Source organism: Polypterus senegalus, chromosome 12, assembly GCF_016835505.1.
Source record: "Polypterus senegalus isolate Bchr_013 chromosome 12, ASM1683550v1, whole genome shotgun sequence".
Taxonomy (NCBI): Eukaryota; Metazoa; Chordata; class Cladistia; order Polypteriformes; family Polypteridae; genus Polypterus; species Polypterus senegalus.
In genome coordinates this window covers 127,307,018-127,326,854 of record NC_053165.1, presented here as the reverse complement: position 1 = coordinate 127,326,854, position 19,837 = coordinate 127,307,018, and the positions used below count along the sequence as shown (strand labels likewise).

Below are 19,837 nucleotides of genomic sequence, written 5' to 3'. Positions count from 1 at the left end.
TCACATTTAAGAACAACGCAGCTACATGGTTTAATGAAGTGTATTACTAATAAAGAACTGGAGCATCGTTTTAGATAACCAAGCATTTTCTCACAACACATGTACAACTACCAACCAGTATTTAGAAAAATAAAAATAAAACCCTCTGTCCTTTCGATGAGCTTTCACACTTCAAAGACATAGCCCACAAAAAACAATACCTCATCCTATACCCCCTAACTCACATAGCCCAAAAAAAAAATACCTCATCCTACACCCCCAACCCACTCTCTAAAACAGTTTCTGTATATCACCACATTTTTGGACATTCAGTTGCAGTACACATTCATTCACAGCCACACACTCACTCTCACAAGGCAAGTTTGAAGTGGTCTATCATTTTAACATACAGTAAACCAGAGTAAATAAAAAAGTAAAAGTAATGTTTAGGATATGTTAAGAAACCTGTGTCTACTTTGGAAAAACCTATGCAGACAGTGCAACAAATGGGGTTTTAATGTGTCTTTTAGGAGATAAATACAGCTTGCACTCAAAAAAAAAAAAAAAAAGTGAATATACACCATGAATGACATGTTTGTCCTGGGCTATGTGCTGTAATGCTGTTATGGCTGTGCTTCAAAAGACCTGAACAGCTCTGTTCTCTGCAGCTCCTCAGAACAGGAAATCACTACATTTACTTCTAAAATAAAAATTACTACTTTTTTCTTTGGATCAAGTGTACAATACAAAATACAAGCGGCATCAAAAGTGAATGAGTTGCAGGGCTCATATACTGTATGTATGTACTGGTCTCAATTTAAGGTACTTTTTCAGTTACAACTGAGCTTGTAGAAGACGGTTTCCCGCTAAAACTACAGAGCTAAGACAATTTTTTTTATTTCTGTCTACATATTAGGAGGTGTTGTGTGATGCAAGTAATCTTGTCTTTTATATTAATTATACTTTTACTTGGATGCAGAATTGCTGATTTTTCCATTAAAAAGAATGGTGATCAGAACTGGCCTCAAAAATCTTGATCAGTGCTTCTGCACAATCAAGGATGACTGAGACTGGTGGTTCACCCACTACCAAGAAAATCGGTATACACAAGAACCCTTAAATCTGAAAAAATATGTTATATCAGACAGACTTCTCTTGTACTTTAGTCATGGAAAATGATAACCATGCAAGTTTCCCTTTTGCATCAAGCAGCAAAAAAAAATGGTAGCATGCTATCTTTCATTTAATTTTCTTTGATATTGCACCTTCTATGATGCGACTAATGCACATGTGCACATTGGAGGACTATGCTGAAACAAAATATCGTCCAGCCCTGCACAGCAGGCACAAATAACTATATTAATAACAAAAAACTAAAATAATATATCTATAAATATAAATTTGTATCAAATGAAAAGTAGTAAGTATCGGGTATAAATACTCATCACACATTAAACTGAACAACAATGAAGCAGTAGAAGTGTAGCAAGAAACAGAAACCCTAAGTGCTTTAAAATAAAAAAAAGTAACTTAAGCAATTTAATATTTAGAGAGGAAACAAAACCTTGTGTACTTAGGCTTAATGGCATAGCTGCAGTTTGCTTAATACTTTTGAAAGGCTTCTACTCTTCTGGAACTAGTGCAAAGTGCTAAACAATTGTGCTCCAATTTCATTAACAAGAAGGATGAATTAAACATCTACAATTAAGAAAATTCTCCATATTAAATGGCAATGTTACCATGATGCTGTAACTCTAATTCATGATTTCACTGTCTCACATTTAAGTTGTAATTTGCTCCTGACTTGTCACTCATACCAAGAAATTAGCACATAATACTCCTGTTCTTTTACTTTGAGAATTGCTTCCTTTAACCATTTGTATTCAATTTAAACCTCTCATATTTACACAAGAAGTACTTAATAGGCTTGCCATTTTTATCGTTCTGCTCTTCAACCTTATACAGCAGCTTCTTACCTCAGATCTTCAGGCAAAAGTCTTCTTTCTATTCCCCAGTCAAAACTGTCTACGGTGGGAGACTGGTCATTAACTGCAGCTGATCCAAACTGTTGAACTCTCTTTCTCAGTCTCTCTACAAGTCTTTCCTTTTTTAAGCCTGATTTCAAAACGTCTATTCTCCCAATATTATCATGCCTTTATTAAGACTTAATAGTTTTATACTCCACAGGTATTTTGCTGTCTTACTGTTACATATTTTAATTGTACATTTCAAATACAGTAATCTCTTGCTATATCGCGCTTCGACTTTCGTGGCTTCACTCTATCGTGGATTTTATATGTAAGCATATCTAAATATATAACGCAGATTTTTTTGCTGCTTCGCAGGTTTCTGCAGACAATTTACTTCTGGCACATGCTTCCTTAGTTGGTTTGCCCAGTTGCTTTCATACAAGGGACGCTATTGGCGGATGGCTGAGAAACTACCCAATCAGAGCACGCAGTCAAGTTTCTGTGTGCTGATTGGCTTCAGCGATAGAGTGCCGAATTCAATTCTGCTGCATTAACCAGGAAGTCTTGTCTCACTCATTCAGCATCAACGTGTTTCGCTGTGTAAAGAGTTTTTAACTGTTGTGTTTATCTTTGTGCATAGTCAAGCCCTTCGTTATGGCTCCAAAACGATCTGCTCCGGCTACTGCTTCAGGAGCCGTGCCCAGGCGCCAACGGAAGATGCTAACGATTGCCAAAAAGGTAAAAGTTTTGGATATGTTGAAGTAAGGGAACAGCTACACTGCTGCAGGACGCAATTACAGCATCAATGAGTCCACGATTCTTTTTACTTAAAAAGGCGGAAAAGAAAATAAGATCTACGGCCGCAGTGTCCTTTAACCAGGGCGCAAAACGAGTTGTAAGTGGATGTAATAAGATGGTAGTCCAGATGGAATATGCTTTAGGGATTTGGATTGAAGACTGCCGGAAGAAAAACAACGGCGGTGCTACACAGTCGCTTGAAGAGGCTCCTTTAGAAGAGCTGTAACGCTCTGCTTTGTTGTGCAGTAAAATTAAACTCATCGTTTTCGGACAAGATGTTGTGTCATTGTTGGTGAGTACCCATAACTAATTTTCTACGTACTTAGTACATGTACATACGTTTATTGTAACTGTACACACATTTTATACAATGTTTCTTGCATTGTAGGTATTTACTGGCAGTGGCCTGTCTATCTTAATGGCTGTAACATATTTGATATCGGAGACACTCTACAGTATCTTTAAAATAACATTTTGGTTTTATGTACAGCATTTACATGTTATAGATTTTTCACTTATTTTTATATTACCTAATCAATTACAATATGTTTAAAACTGTATTACGTATTAAATAAAACTCCTCAATGATATACCATACGTATATTTGTGAGTAGTATATAAACAGTGTGTTTACATACATAATTTCAACGAACCTTACCTAATAACTAAGAGAATATAAAGGGTTTATGCTGTACTAGCAAAATACCCGCGCTTCGCAGCGGCAAAGTACTGACTTTTATTAAGTACTGAATTTTTATTAAGAAGAAAATTAAACCTTTTTAAAATGAGGGAAAATCCATCCATCCATTTTCTAACCTGTTGAATCCGAACACAGGGTCACGGGGGTCTGCTGGAGCCAAGCCCAGCCAACACAGGGCACAAGGCAGGAACCAATCCTGGGCAGGGTGCCAACCCACCGCAGGACACACACAAACACACCCACACACCAGGGCCAATTTAGAATCGCCAATCCACCGAACCTGCATGTCTTTGGATTGTGGGAGGAAACCGGAGTGCCCGGAGGAAACCCACGCAGACACGGGGAGAACATACAAACTCCACGCAGGGAGGACCCGGGAAGCGAACCCGGGCCTCCTAACTGCGAGGCAACAGCGCTACAACTGCGCCACCGTGCCGCCCCGAGGAAAAATATACCAATAATTATTTATTAAGGATCTCTTTGTATACCACATTTTGAGTTCAGCCCTCCGGTTGTAATATGACCAAGCTCTGCGCTGAGCTTACTCTTGAGCATGCAACGTACAGTTTGCCATGTGAACAGTAATCTTGTTTCAAATCTCACAGCTTGGATTGCTGCTGTCATAATTGGTTTGAGTTTCATGGTTTGTTTCAATGACGACAGTATTTGCAGGACTTGTGTTGAAGTGACATTCGGCATCTGTCAAGCGTTGTAAGCATACAACCGGTTTCATCGATAACTTCACATCCAGCTTTTGAGAGTTTAAACATTCATAAACATCAAAGTGTCCACTACTGAAATCGTCACCTGTGAGTCTAAGATGTTTAAGAGGCACTGGCAGTTGTCGAAAGGTGTAAAATATTTGGCCATTTCGGTACACTTGAAAGCGACAATCGAACAATTTAGCGGCAGCCATCAACTCACATGCAGAACCATAGGTGAAGGGCTTAAGCATTTCACTCTTATAGTGCTCCTATGTAGTATAATAATCTCCTGTACCATCATCAGTCCACACCTTGAACCTGTCCCAGTCATTCAATACATAAGACACAATGTTCCTCCGGATATCAAGAGTGAGCCTGATATGGCTGTGCAATATGTAACACAGAGAATGGAAAAGGTAGGTGCCATCTCCAGGCATGGAAACCACTCGGTAATTGACAGTTCTTTGATCAATGGTGATCACCTCAATAGACATGTTAATGGGGGTACGGTTGGAATGATAAAGGAAATGGGTACCTGAACAATGTAAAGTAAGTCTAAAATACCTAAACAATAACTATAATCATAATAAACGAACAATAAAACAGCGGAGAAGCCGTGGATTAAATAAAAAGGCTGCAGTTATCAGCAGGGAGACGTGAATCCCATGGCGAAGCAAGGAAGAGAATGTAGAGACCAGAGCGACGGACTGCCTTATATAGGCAGGCAGCCAACAACGTGGGAGGCGTTGGGATGGGGGACCCAACGCCGCCTTCACACTGTGACCGAGCAGCAGGCTATGGACGTATATATGTATGTGAGTAGGATTCAGTTAGCGTTGGGAACCCGCGTACCAAATTTCTTGAAGATGGGCCCATAAGTAACAAAAGACCATTGAAAAGTTCAATATGGCGGCCGACAGTGGCATCATACCACCGAAATAAGAACGTACATTGGTTTTGGTTAGCGCAGGGAAGCCGCCTATCAAATTTCGTGAAGATGGGGCCATAAATAAGAAAGTTCAACATGCCGAACGTTGTCAACCGTTACGTGTAGAATTTTTAAATGAAACCTGCTTAACTTTTGTAAGTAAGCTGTAAGGAATGAGCATGCCAAATTTCAGCCTTCTACATACACAGGAAGTTGGAGAATTAGTGACGTTGGAAAGTTCAATATGGCGGCCGACAGTGGCGTCATACCACTGAAATAAGCATGTACATTGGTTTCGGTTAGCGCAGGGAAGCCGCCTACCAAATTTAGTGAAGATGGGGCCAGCCTTCTACCTACATGGAAAGTTGGAGAATTAGTGACGTTGGAAAGTTCAATATGGTGGCCGACAGTGGCGTCATACCATCCAAATAAGTACGTACATCGGTTTCGGTTAGCGCAGGGAAGCCGCCTACCAAATTTCGTGAAGATGGGGCCGTAAATAAGAAAGTTATCGACCGTTATGACCGTTACGTGTAGAATTTCGAAATGAAACCTGCTTAACTTTTATAAGTAAGCTGTAAGGAATAAGCCTGCCAAATTTCAGCCTTCGACCTACACAGGAAGTTGGAGAATTAGTGATGAGTGAGTGAGTGAGTCAGTGAGGGCTTTGCCTTTTATTAGTATAGATAACTGTGCTGTAAATATTTATAAACAGTGTAGGAGAGTTTATAAGGGATTAAAATATATAACAATAACCATACAAACATATGGTTTCTACTTCGCGTATTTTCACCTATCGCGGGGGGTTCTGGAATGCAACCCCTGCGATCGAGGAGGGATTACTGTATCATCATTGTTTATATTTGCATTCCATCAACTAAATATTCTGTTTTATCCTCTGGTATTCTCTATTATTTGTTGTGAATATTTGTTGTTTAATTTTGTAAAGTCACATTGGTTTTGGGATATAAATTAAACTTTTTATTTCATACATACATAATGAAAAACGTATTGAAAAACTATTAAGAATTTAATTAATTTTAATACAAACCCTTACCATGTATTAATTGATCCACTTGTTTAAAAGATCACACTAAACTGGCCTAGAATGATTGAGTGTGTGTGTAAGTATATTTACTTTCAAATCCAGGGATATTCGTAAAAAGAAGATGCAAAACATTTGACTTTATAAAATATGAAACGCAGACAAAAGCAGAAACACTGATGATTTAAACTGTAAACCACAACCAACTAAAAATAAAATGTAAACACTTATCTGCAAACATCACTGAAACGTGTAAAAATGATGATCAAAAGCAATGCATACCCTTTCCAAACATTTACCAATATATACATCAATCAATAAAATCTGCTTAATAAAATAATATGTAAACAGGGAGCTGGACCCTATCCCTGGCAATACTGGGCACAAAGGTGTAGGGTACTAATTCATCACAAGACACATACACACATACATGGGGAGAATGTGCAAACTCTACACAAGCAGCCACTGGACTAAGATTCTACTCAAGTATCCATATGTCACAAGTATCTACTGGACTAAGATTCTAGTCAGTTATCTTAAGTCATAAAGTAGCAGGACTAACCATTTTGCTACTATGCCATTCATTCACCAACAAGCAAAAACAATTTGCTAAATTGCAATTAAATATAAATGTAACTTACTTTACTGCTTGAGCTCCTGGACGTTGTGAAATTCTTGTACTTAGATCAATCATCTGCACTTTCAATATTTCTGGAACATTATTCTCTTCTCTTATAGTAACAGAGGTACTCAACAGTTTAAACATTAGTACATGGGCGACATACTTAAAATGAAGAAAAAAAAAACAAACATTTCCTATATGAATACTTAAAGGATATTTAAGAGTTACAAAAATCACATTGTAAAATACAAAATTTCAGTGATTATTTTCAGAAAGTTTTAGTGAATTAACAATAAAAAAGGTACTACAAGACAAATAATATAGCAAATTCATACTTAACTCCTAGCGATATATATTAATGTTTCACTGAGCTGTATTTTATTTTTACAGTACCACACAGAGGAATTTTCAAAATTTACTGGCTAAAATAACACAGATCAACACTTGGCATGCTATGAGTGGGTTAAATAAGCAAAGTAGATCTAGATTTTTAAAAGACTGACTGATTATAATTCACAACTCACTTCCTCTTCGAATTTTCTCATCTCAATTGGTGTATTATTTAAGTCTATTGATTCAAAGGTTCATAATATTTAGGATTCATTTTGCCTATACTTGTTACATACAAACAGTACATTATGGACATGCACAGAGTCATAAAGACAACTACATAATAGAGTCACTTAAATAAAAATTTTCTAACCTCTTTAGGAAAAAATAAATTGTGTGAGGTATCACTGTAACCAATTGCAATGTAAAGTTTTTCCTTTTCTTCTACAGTTAGCAGTTCCCCAATACCTTAAAAGAAAAAAAATCCATAAATATAATTTTAATAGATTCTATTATTTAAAATTCTTTTTAGTCCAAAGTGTAACTGACAAACCACACCTGTTGCATTAACCAATATGTCTGACACTGTTAACATAATACTGTATTGAAAAAAATAAAACCAAACAACAGATTCAATCTGTCATAATTAGGTAATAGATTGTTTATTGTTTATCCCACCTTTTACTATTCTGAAGCTGCTACCCAGAATTCCTGTTGTGTGGTATCTTATAAATTAGGCAATATTTAAATCATTTTATAAGCAATGAATAAGGAGCATAAGTGCACCTCCACTAGGGGTATATGTTTTACTGATTTAATTAAAATTAAAACAAAACAAAGCAGTAGTTCAAAAACATATTTGCAGTGTAAAATGCTAATTACTAGTGATTTGCTCTCTTGGAAATAAAGTTGTTTTGATAAATGATATTATACCAGGTGTAAAATCTGATTTGTGACATCTTAACAGTGGCATCACCAAACAGTTTTACATTTCTTGATAAATCAAGAGATACTGGTCGAGAAGGCGGTTGCTTTAGGATAATTCTATGCGATGAACTGCAAACCGCATCAAAAACTGTAGGAGAATTTACATCATTTGAGGCACTCAGAGTTAAACCAGACTCAACTGCAGTATACAGATTAGTTATAAATTATTATCATGAAGTGTTGATTGGGGATTGTAATATACACATTGATGTGCAACTTTACACTTTTAGTAAAGGTTTAAATCATTTGGGTTCTGCAAGATTGTGAATGGCCCTACTCACTGTCATAGCCACATGTTGGATCTAACTAGAGGTGGAGAGGAGGGATTCAAAATTTAAATATTACTCCATTAAATTAAGTTATTTCTGATCACTACTAATTACATTCGATTTGTTTTTGCTTTTACCAGTACACTATCAGATTAAAACAAAGGACGTTGTGACATCCAGGCTGTAACTTTGTAGATATTTTCAGAAACTCAAGCACTATTGTGGAAAACAAGCTAGATCAACTAACATCATATTAAAATGTGACTTTGAAAGAAAATTTGAATATAATAACTACCCTTAAAACAAAAGTGATTAAAGCACACAAACTGATACGCTTAAATCAGAATGCTAAGGGAGTGCAACCAACCTTTAGTTTTTCAAAACTACATGGACAGAGATTGCTAAAAAGTGTTTAAAACAGCTCTTTTCATGTCCTGTTTAGACTACTATTCTAGATTAATAGATAACAACAGTTAACAATCCTTGGGTACTGTTTAACATGGTAGAAAACTTTATAAACATTAGCAGTGCAGAGTTTATGAACTTCTTTAATGAGAAAATTGATATTGAATCCCAGATCTTAAGAGTTACCCTGCAAGCCAAATATTAAATTGACAAATCCTGCCCTACCTTGCACACAACACTATAGCAGTTTTGTTTTGATAACAGAACAGGAAATTATTACTTTAATTTGTAAAATAAAACTATGGCTTACACCAAGTGCCAGCAAAACTTGTGAAAAACTAAATGGATTTTCTGGCAGCACTCATTCTTAACATTATTAATAGATCATTAATGAAAGACATAGTTCCTGATGCACTAAAAGTGTCAGTTATCTGACCATTACCTAGAAAGCTACAGATGGACTGACATACGCTTAATAATTATTGACCCATTTCAAATTCACCACTTATTCTTAAAAAGAAAAAGTTTGAAAAAGTTAGTTGCCATTCAGCTTCAGCCTCTTGCATCACAATTTATTTGAGAAATTCAATTTTATTTTTTTGTTCAGCACCAGTCAAAGTACAGAAAACGCACTAACCGGTATAGTTAACGATATTCTGATATTCATAAATGAACGAAATTCCGCAGTAACTGTTAGTTTTAAGTACAGCATTTGATACTAATTTCCCATTTTATTTTATTACATGGGCCGGAAAATTAAATTGGGCTCGCCAGCACTGTCCTTGCCTGGTTTATTTCTTATTTATCAAATCGAAATGTGCTGAGAAGTGAGATATGGTGTCCTGCGGGGCTCAGTACTGGGACCCTTGCTGCTTTCATTTGAAAACATTACATTAATTTTTCACTTATATGTAGACAACACAGAACTATAACTTTCTTTAGGACCAAATGACGTTTCTCTGATGGTGTCCTTCATTCATTTTGTCAGAGAGTTAAAGTAGAGGATGGAGGAGAACTAGTTGTCTCTAAATACAGAAAAAAAACAGAAATTTTATTTACTGGGAGGAATGATGCAGAAACTCACAATCTTAAATTATTGTGCTGAGGGAGTGCATCCAAGCCTTAGCTTTTACAAACTACATGGACAGAGTGCACTAAAAAGCATTTTAAGGTTTCTAAACTCTTTTGGGGCTACCCCCAATGGGATGACACACCAAAGAGCGTCCCAAAGTGCAATTGCATCATCTATGGAAGACAGCCTATTGGTTGCTTTGGCAACCGCAGGCTCCCAGTGCTAGAGCAGCTCACTACGAAAACAAATCCAAAGAGATCACTGTCACACTATGTGCACCAGCTGTCGATGAATGACGCAAAGAACATTGTATATGCAGGGAACAGTATTATTTGGCCATTAACATGACCACGACATTGCTTGATTATTGTTTCCTTGTATAGGAGGGTGGTAGATCCCGTTACAATAAATAACCGTGCCGTTCCTTTTTCAAGTTGAATAAAGTTGGTTTAACTAAAGTACTGAGACTCGGTCTACTGTTTTGGGGTGCAAGACAGGGACCCATTAATCACAGTCTTTAAAACAGCTCTTTTTATGGCCTATTCAGACTACTATTCTAAATTAACAAATAGCAACAGTAACGATCCTCATGTACTGTTTAACATGGCAGCAAACATTACAAACACTAGCAGTGCTGAATTTATGAACTTCATTTGAGAAAATTGAAAATACTGGATAGCAAATCTTAGTGTTACCTTGCAAACCAAATATTACATTGACAAACCCTGTCTCACCTTTTACATAACACTTTAGTAGTTTTATTTTGAGAATAGAACAGAAGATCATTACTTTAACTTCTAAAATAAAACTCTGCTTTTTCTTTGGATCATATGCCAGCAAAACTAGTGAAAATTTATCAAATTGATTTCAATATATACAGAAATGTGTTGACAAATGAGATATGATGTCCTGGAGGGCTCAGTACTGGGACCTTTACTGCTTTCACTTTAAATGGTTTCACTGGAAGCTATCAGAAAACATGACATTATTTTTTCACTCATATGTAGACAAAACCCAACTATAACTTTCTTTAGGACCAAATGACGTGAGTTAAAGGAGAGGATGGAGAACTAGTTATCTCTAAATACAGGAAAAAACAGAAACCTTATTTATGAATGATGCAGACCAATTCAATATTTTGTCAATTTTTAACTTGGTTGTAATCATCACTAGTTTACTGATTCGCTGCACAATTTAGGCATTATCTTTCACATTAGCAAGTTATTTAAAATATATATTAGAAAACTATCCAAAACATGTTTTTCGTTCATCTTAAAAATGTCAGGAAATTAACAAATTTTCTAAATATGTAGGATGAGAAATTAATTTATGCATGTATTACTGCAATGCGTTCTATACTGGCTGCTCAAATTGTTCTTCAAGCAGCTTTCATTTATGTCAAAATATTGCTGCAATAATCATTACAATAACCGGAAACAGTTAAGCTTCTGGCCTATTTCATGATCCTTCTTTTAACATAATAAGCCCCAAATGGCCAGGGCCCTCCTCACTTATGTGAGCTTATCATTATTTATAAGCCAGACCATGCATTGAGATCTCAAGATATCAGCCTACTTATAACACAGAGGATTAATAAAACAACAGTGGGAGGTCAAGCTATAAGTTTTAGAGCCAGGAAGCTGTGAAATCATCTGCCAGATTATCTAAAAGATGCCCCTTATGTCTCTGTTTTTAAATCCAGGCAGACAACTCACTATTTTAATCCAGTATACCATGATTAGAGCAGCTCATAATGCATCTCTGTTTGTTAGTGCTTTGCACAAAATTATACTGTAAGTAATACAAAATTTATAAACTGTTATTAACTGTGTGGACCTCTCAGAGTTTTATTTTCTCCAGGGATGCAGCGGACTACAGTTTTTGATTTCTTCTTCTCCACTGTCAACTGGACAAAGTTCAGCAATAAATTAATGGACAGATATTGTTATTTTCCATCTTTGTTAATTAGTTTCTACTTTATTTTCTTTGTGTTTAAACATACTGTATCTGTGTGTTGTGGCAGGTGGCTGGGGGTGCTACCCAGCTGGGATGCCCAGGAGGACTGGAGTAGGGTTTGTGCCTCCTCCAGACCACAAGGGGGCGACCACCCTGGTGACTTTGGGGACCACGGGAACAGAGCTTGGAAACTCAACCCTATAGGGGCCTGTGGTCACCGCCAGTACGAAGAGGCATTGTGTGAGGGCCTGTACTTTTGGGGAGTTTGGGATTGTGTGTGCACTATTGTAAATATTAGTTGTATAATAAACGTGTGTTGGGTGATAAAACCATGCCTACCTGTCTGTGTCCGGGCCATCGCCCACAATGTTTATGTGCACTCATTTTGTAATTAGTCATTTGCAAGATCTATATATACATGTTTCCTGAGAATTCGTCATAGCACTCTACATCTGCACTTACTTAACAGTGCTATACAAAAACCGAAATGAAAACTTAATTTAAGCACTAAAATTAAGTGCAATTCCTGCCAAATCTCACATTATCCATTTGCCTTCACAACAGTAAAGCGGGGTTCAGATTTTGAGCGTACTACTCTTCAAAACACCCCTGGCCATTTCAGCAGTTAGTTAAATCAAATGTACAAAGAAATATCACTTGGTTGTACGACATTTTCCTTATACAATATCTATATTGTGTTAGTAGTAATTTACGTAATTGTGACAAACATCCATCAATTGCAACATGTGTCACAGATGACTAACAGCTGCCACCTCCTTATTGTTTTTGTTACATAAGACCAGAAACAGTTCAACCAAATTTGATACAAATTCCTAAATGCTCCATTTGCATCTGACTTTACCCGTTATGCTGTATCTAATAAAAATAGAATTACAGCATGTATACTGATCTCATTATCTGAAGGTTTATTATCACTAGAAAGGTATGCTGAAGAAACACAACTAAATCTACCTATGCCAGTCATTTTCTAATGCTTGATAAAGCCAACAAAGAAAAAGTAGCTTGTTGTGGCAATCTTATTTACAATGGCAAGAAGAAAAGAAGCAAATTTCAAACAGCATCTCTGGGGGAAAAAAAGCAAGGTGAAATTATATGTTATGTCTAAATATTGACCAATATGGCATAAACATGACTTTTATCAGAGAGGTTTAGAATCTTAAATATATAGACACCTTTATGATTTTTATGGATCAGAAAATAAAAAGGATTACTTGCTCATCTTGTATGTATTTATGTATATAAAATTCTGGACATTCAATATCTGAAGTAATTTTAATAGATCAAATATATTCACAGAAATTGATCAATAACTTGCAACTGCAAAACATACATTTGTCAAGAAAAGTTACATTAACAGTTAATATGCTTTATATGAATAGTATTATTACTAGGCTGACACCTTTATCCAAGGTGAATTACAATATTTGAGACACAATTGGTTACACTTCTTTTTGTTTCTATTTTTTTTCTTTTCTTTTCTCATTTGGAGCACATGCAGGTGAAGTGACTTACCCATGGTCACACTGTGTCTGGAGCAGGATCAGAGACTGCAGCCTCAGGGTTTGAAATCAAAACCTTTAAGCAACACTCCACTTCACTATGGTACAAACATTACTTGGGAAAAGATTTGTTTCTAATGTTAAACATATCAAAAACTCACCTTGAGGTGCTGATGAACCTTCTTGTGATTGTTTCTTATCTCTCTTGCCAAAGACACCACTAAACCATCCACCTGCTTGCTTTTCTCCTTTCTGCGGAGATTTCTTTCCTATAACCTTCTGTCCAGATTTAATCACCTGAGTAAATTAAAAGATTAAGATTAACTTTAATTAAATAATACCCTAAACATTTTGATAAATTATTTGCGTTTAAAATAATAAAAAAAAGCATCTGGATTTATGAAAATTAGTAAATAGCAGTTAAGGTTTAAAACTAGAATCTGTGTAGCCTACAAAAATATTTGTAATGCTAGGCCACCTTAAATTCCATTGTACCTCTTCATCAGTGCCTTTGTTTTGCAAATTTGTCAATCATCCCCCTTAGAGACAGCTGCAGTCAGACTCAAAATTCTCACACCTGAAGTGTCTTTATCTGGGAGTTAGGTGTCTGAAATTGTATAGGGTAAATATTATATTGTTATTTGGAAAACTTATATGTCATGTGTGTTCCACGTCTACAATGATCAGTGTAAATATAGGATTAGTGGCGGTTCTACATTAAATTGCTCCCCGGGTGAGACTCCCTCCCATGCCCCCCAAAAATAATAACATGACAAAACTACACATTTGTACACACCACATGTTTTATTGTAGTAATTCCGTCATTCCGTAACAGACCAATTTTTGCAAAAAAAAATAAACTGCTCATAACTTAATTATACTCTGTACAAACCAATATTATTTAAGAAAAAATATTTTAAATTATTAAGAATAATATACAAATAAAATATAGAATAAATCACACTAAAGAAAATTAAATTATTTCACTGCAGAACAGAAAACACAAACTGAAACTAAAATCTGACATTTCTGGCCTTTCTAGATGCAAAGTCATCAATAATGGCATCATGAGATATGCTCCCCTACTGAATGATTAATGCTTATGACAGCAAGGCCAGTGAGCCGTTCCTAAGACATGGTTGACCTCAGGTATGTCTTGATTAACTTCAGTTAGGAAAAGCTCCTCTCTGCTTGAGCCACAGTCACTGGCAGGGTAAGTGCAATCCTGAGAGCAGTCCAAAAGTTGGGGTAGATCCTTATCGTGCATGAAAGTGATAAGCTCAAGGAGGCTCATGGTTTTTGATGGCAGGTGAGGGAAGTTCTTGATTTCCTGCAAAAGCTCTCTACTGTCCAAATCAGAATGTCCTTTGAAGTGCAGTGAGGTACCTAGTGCATTGCACTGCTCTGCCAGCTCCTCATCTGCAAGACTAGGGAAATTTGTCAAAACCCCAAATTTGTTTTCCACATTTTCCAATGTGGTAAATCTCTCCGCAATGGCTGACAGGGCTGCATCAAGAACAACATTGAAAAATCCAATCTCCAACTTCCTAAGGGCATCACTGAAAGGCTCATCATGTGATTCATATGAGAAGTGGCGCTTTGTGGACCTCAGCCTTTTTTGTTTCAAAACAGCTTCCACATTCATTTCTTCACAAATGTCTTTGGCCGCCATCTGTGCAGTCACAAAGCCACTTGCCCTGTAGCTCTGGAGACCTTGCTCAGTCATTATCAAAAGATTCACAGCTAGGTCGACATGCATATTTGGAGACTGCATGAGTTTGCTGACATGTTGTATTGCAGATAGCATGTCATACCAAACAACCGTGCAGATGCTGAAGCGGTACAACCCCACCTCCTCAGACAAAGACTGGGCCTCAGCCTTTATAGCAGGGTCTTTGGTGTTGTCTCTCACCTCAATTAAAGCCTCTCTCACGGCAGCTCCGTGGTACCTCGTGGGCTCAACGCTCTTGACCTTGCTCTCCCACCTTGTTTCTGCCCACATCTTTAAGGTGATGCTCACATGGTTCTTCAGAATGGACAATCTTTGGGAGGAGGCTGAAAATAATGTGTAAAACTTTTGCAGTACACCAAAATAGCTCATAGCATCCACAGATCCCTTAGCAGCATCACACACAACTAAATTTAATGTATGCGCCCCACATGGCACAAACAGAGCTCTGGGATTCTTTTCCAAGAGCCTGGCTTGAACTCCCTTATTTTTGCCCTTCATGTTTGCCCCGTTGTCATATGATTGTCCTCTGCAGTCGTCAACAGTTTTGTTGAAAAGCATAATTTTGTGGTTAAATTTAATTAGATCTCGTGTTGTATACATTGCTGAAAAAACAATATAACCCGGCCCAAAAATAACAAAAAATGTAATGGATTGAATGGTTATAATGGGAATTGTATTGGTTTTAATGTTAAGTATAACAGTGTCTGCTGGTATATGATGGATTCTATTGGTGGGTGTGATGGTAAATCCTATTGGAAAAGTGCCCAAAACACACTACAATAAGGAATTTTGTAATAGTTTCACTGGAAGAAAGTTAATGGTTCACAATGGTATTGAATAGAAACCATTAGAATTTCTGTGATGGTTTGTATATTAGGCTTTTACTGTGTTTTTTTTTTTTTTTGCAAGGTAAGCATAGCATGCATCATAAGCAAGAAGGCTAACAAAGTAAGAGTTAACGTTATACCATTAATTAACACAATGACATGAATACCTTAATCATACAGAGAGAATACTGCTGCATACCTTTATCTTTTGCTCGTTTCTCCTCATCATCTTTTCTTTTTTTCCTAAATTGGGCACCTGACAGCTTTGACCTTTTTCTCTCCATCGCTGTGTTTACTACAATCAACAGATTTCCCATCATCCCCCAACGCTGTCACTCACGACCAGAAGTCAAGACTAAACCAATTCTCCTCCACATCATAATCGTTTTTTATTACCTATTTTTATTAGCCATTTCACACAATTAAATAAATAAATAAAAATGTGCCAATTATTGGTCTGTGTTTAAAATATTTTGAATGAAATGTGCGTTATTTGTAAGAAAGTCAGGTGTCACTGACATAGTTTAGCCCCCCTCCTTGTCCACTTCATTTGGGAGAGGTGAACTGTACTCTGCGACTCCTCCCCCCCAACGCCCCTCATCCCCTCTCCTCTCCGCTCGCTCAGCTTCTGTGCGGCTCCTTCAGCAGCAGGGGCGGCGCAGGTATCATAGATAATAGAAAACCGCTTAGCGGCACAGATGATTTTTTTTTTCCTCCAAGTTCGTGTGCCGCCCCCCACGTGTCATGAAAAAATGCTGCCCCGGGCGGCTGCCCCATTCGCCCATGCCTAAAACCGCCACTGTATAGGATGACAGGAAATCAAAAATTATCAAGAAAATAAGTTTCACAAATGTTTGTGTGTCTACTTATATCCCTTCAGTGATATCTCTCACAAATAGCAAAAATTTACACTGGGTGTTACAGACTCAAATCAATAATAACAGCAGATCAAAGCTCAATACGGTAAATGTGGCGAGGACCTGGGATCAAACCCACAAACTCTTTCCTCTGCACCAGCCAAGCAGACATGTCTACTTTTTGTCGATTGATATTTGGGCTTCAGTTTTTACATATTAACAGCAACATGTAAATTGAATAATTTCTATTTCTTCAGTTATATTCTTAAATAAAAGCACACTTGTATTGTTAGACCTTTGGTGAAAGTGTTTGTTTGACATTTCAACTACAGTCTTCACACATTATACACTTCACGTCAACATTTTGTCATTGTTACTATAACATGAAAAAAGTAAATTTTAGTTATGTGTTCAGAATTTCTTGCATCGTATAATCCTGCAGTCCTACATTTACACAGATTATTGTAGACACGGAAGAAACATGAAATGCATGTATTTCAAATAACGATCTATTATTTACCCTATACAATTCCAGACACCTATCTCCCAGATAAAGAGACTTCAGTTCTGAGAATTTTATGTCTGACTTGAGTTCAGCTGCCTTGGTGGGGGTTGAGTGAGCAGGCTGCCTGTCATTTGTGCTGATTAACACATTTGCAAAACAAAGACACTGATGATGAGGTGTGAGGGAATTTAAGGTGGCCCAGCATTATGAATATTTTCATAGGCTTCAGGGATTCTTGTGTTAATGCAGCATGTAGTAACTATTGCAAATAACCAAGTACTATTCATGAATCTATTTTTGAGGCACTTTCTTCATTTCCTTGCAACTGTAACATCCAATATATAGTATCATAGTTAAACAGCAACATTTAACTAAGGTTGAAAGAACATGAAATCATTTTCCATGTCATTTAGTGCAGTAGTTTTTTTTATCTCCTTTTTTCTTTTTTAAAAAAATCTTTTGCAAAAGCAACATTTTCACCCTGACAGGCACATCATAGATTAAAGTGTTACTACAAAGGGGTAGTTAACTTAATTGATTTTTCCATGTCCACTATTCTCTGATGAAACGTTCTGCAAAGTTAAAACTTGGAAAGCATAAATGTAACATTTAGACAACAGCATAAGAGTATTCTGCCGCCTGTCACAAATGGACTGATTCATCTTAACATCTTACAATTTATGACAATCTTTTTTAAAAGTTTGATGTAACAGACTCAACATAGTGTAAATAACAATGTGCAAACGCTGCATTTTAAACGAGCAAAGAGATTAAACTTACCTCAACTTTTGCCTGCTGCCTGGCTAATATAATATTGAACACATCAAGTCTACTTTCAAAATTCTGCAAAAGAAAATAGATGAGAGTCTTAAGCAATTTTATGTTTTATTAAAAAAAAGTCTTTAGAAACCAAAGTTTCCATGAGCAATAAATTCTATTTAATAATTTAACATTTTGTTTGCAGTATGTTTAAACACAAAGACCATATTTAAGTGTATATATGCCTAAAATTTAAAAGCTAAAAATGCTTTGCTAGAGGTACAATTTAACACATAAATGGGTAATTACCACAAATACTAGCATATTTTGACCAATATAAAAATCATAGTTTTCAATATGATTTAACAGCTAACTGACTGTTAACAAGGTTACAGTCAGTGATCAACAGCTCATCAAATCAGATTTTCAAAATGTGATGCTCAAGATGTCAAGGAGAAATTAAAAAAAAAATGGACAAGGTGAACACAGAACATGCAGTGCAAGACCCAAATAGCTATTTATCTAACCAAGGGTTCTGAAAGGTCATTTCCTTTAGGAACAGAAGCAAATCAATGAAACGCGTACTGATCATCTGGAAAAGTCATGTCACACCAAAGTACATCCATCAAAGACACAAAGAAGTCCTAAAAGAAATAATCTTATAAGGCATTTGGCAACTAAGAAAACATTTTTGCTGAAGCACACCAAGCAGAAATGACAGCACCACACAGAATGCCATAAGACATTGAGCAACAGCCAAATACAGAACATCTATATCTAAATTTAAAAATTTTGCTCATAAACACATCAGTACATCAAATAAAGTTAGTGAGAAGTACACTAAAGCCTTCTATGGAAAATGGGGGCATCTCTGTCATGGTATACTAATGCATTACAGCTAATGATGTTAGGGTGATCTGTTCAAAAAATAAACAGATAAAATAATGACGGCATAAAATTAATCTTTAGCAGTGATAGTGGCTCCAAAAACGCTGTAAAAACAACTAAGACTTAGTACAAGTAAAGGTCTTTAGGAACAACACCAACAGTATCACACTGGCCACTTAAGAGCCCCAAACTCACCATAACTGAAGCTGTGTGTGTTTCACTTCAGATGAGAAAAAGTACAAAAAACAGCCAAAGTAAAACAAAGAACTATAGCAAATAATGCCAGAAGCTTAGAAGAATTTACCAAAGGACTACCTGAAAAAAACATACAACAGTGTACCAAAGTAAATTGCTTCAATTTTTAAATACAAAGGTACACCAAGGAAAATAGTGACTTGTTTTGAAAATGCATTCTTTTCACTTTTATTGTATTAATGTCTATTTGCTTTTATTCTTATGTTATAAAGAGCTTTCACAACGAGAAAAACACATGCTGCCCAGACAGCTAGCTTTAAAAATATATTTCTTATGTGGTTTAGAACTTTTGCATTGCCAAGTAATTAAGGAAATCACTTCCCTAAAATATAATTTTTTCAATCAAATCTAGTTGTGACAAGCCTGCAAAAAAAAACCTGTTATTAAAATGGATGTAAGGAATAAATTGCTTCAGGTTCTGATGTCTATATTTATACAAATGTAATACAGTTTATAGGTGTGGTACCAAGGAATATTATCTTTGCTTTCCCTTAAATGCATTTTAATCATTCTGACTATTTGTTGTGAATAATCTTTATGTATTATTTGAGAACATGATCAAATCAATAATAAACGAATATGTATTTCAAAAAATATTTTATTAATAGGGGCAGAAAATCTTCACTTTCCATTCCAGCAATAGAGACACATATAAAGAATGATAATCTAAGTATTCAGTTTTGGTATCTTATCTCATTTAGCCTTATTCTGAATCAGCCTTAGTCCTTC

General features: G+C 36.2%; 1 protein-coding gene across 1 annotated transcript in view; it reads right to left on the bottom strand.

Annotated features, from left to right (window-relative positions):
• vps13c (vacuolar protein sorting 13 homolog C) overlaps positions 1-19,837 on the bottom strand; it is a 624,410-nt gene that overhangs the window by 389,899 nt on the left and 214,674 nt on the right. The window contains exons 16-19 of the mRNA XM_039771364.1: positions 17,987-18,049; positions 13,447-13,582; positions 7,450-7,544; positions 6,771-6,908 (exon numbers count right to left, since the gene is read on the bottom strand). Coding sequence (XP_039627298.1) covers positions 6,771-6,908; positions 7,450-7,544; positions 13,447-13,582; positions 17,987-18,049 — 432 coding nt within the window. The remainder of the gene's footprint in view (positions 1-6,770; positions 6,909-7,449; positions 7,545-13,446; positions 13,583-17,986; positions 18,050-19,837) is intronic.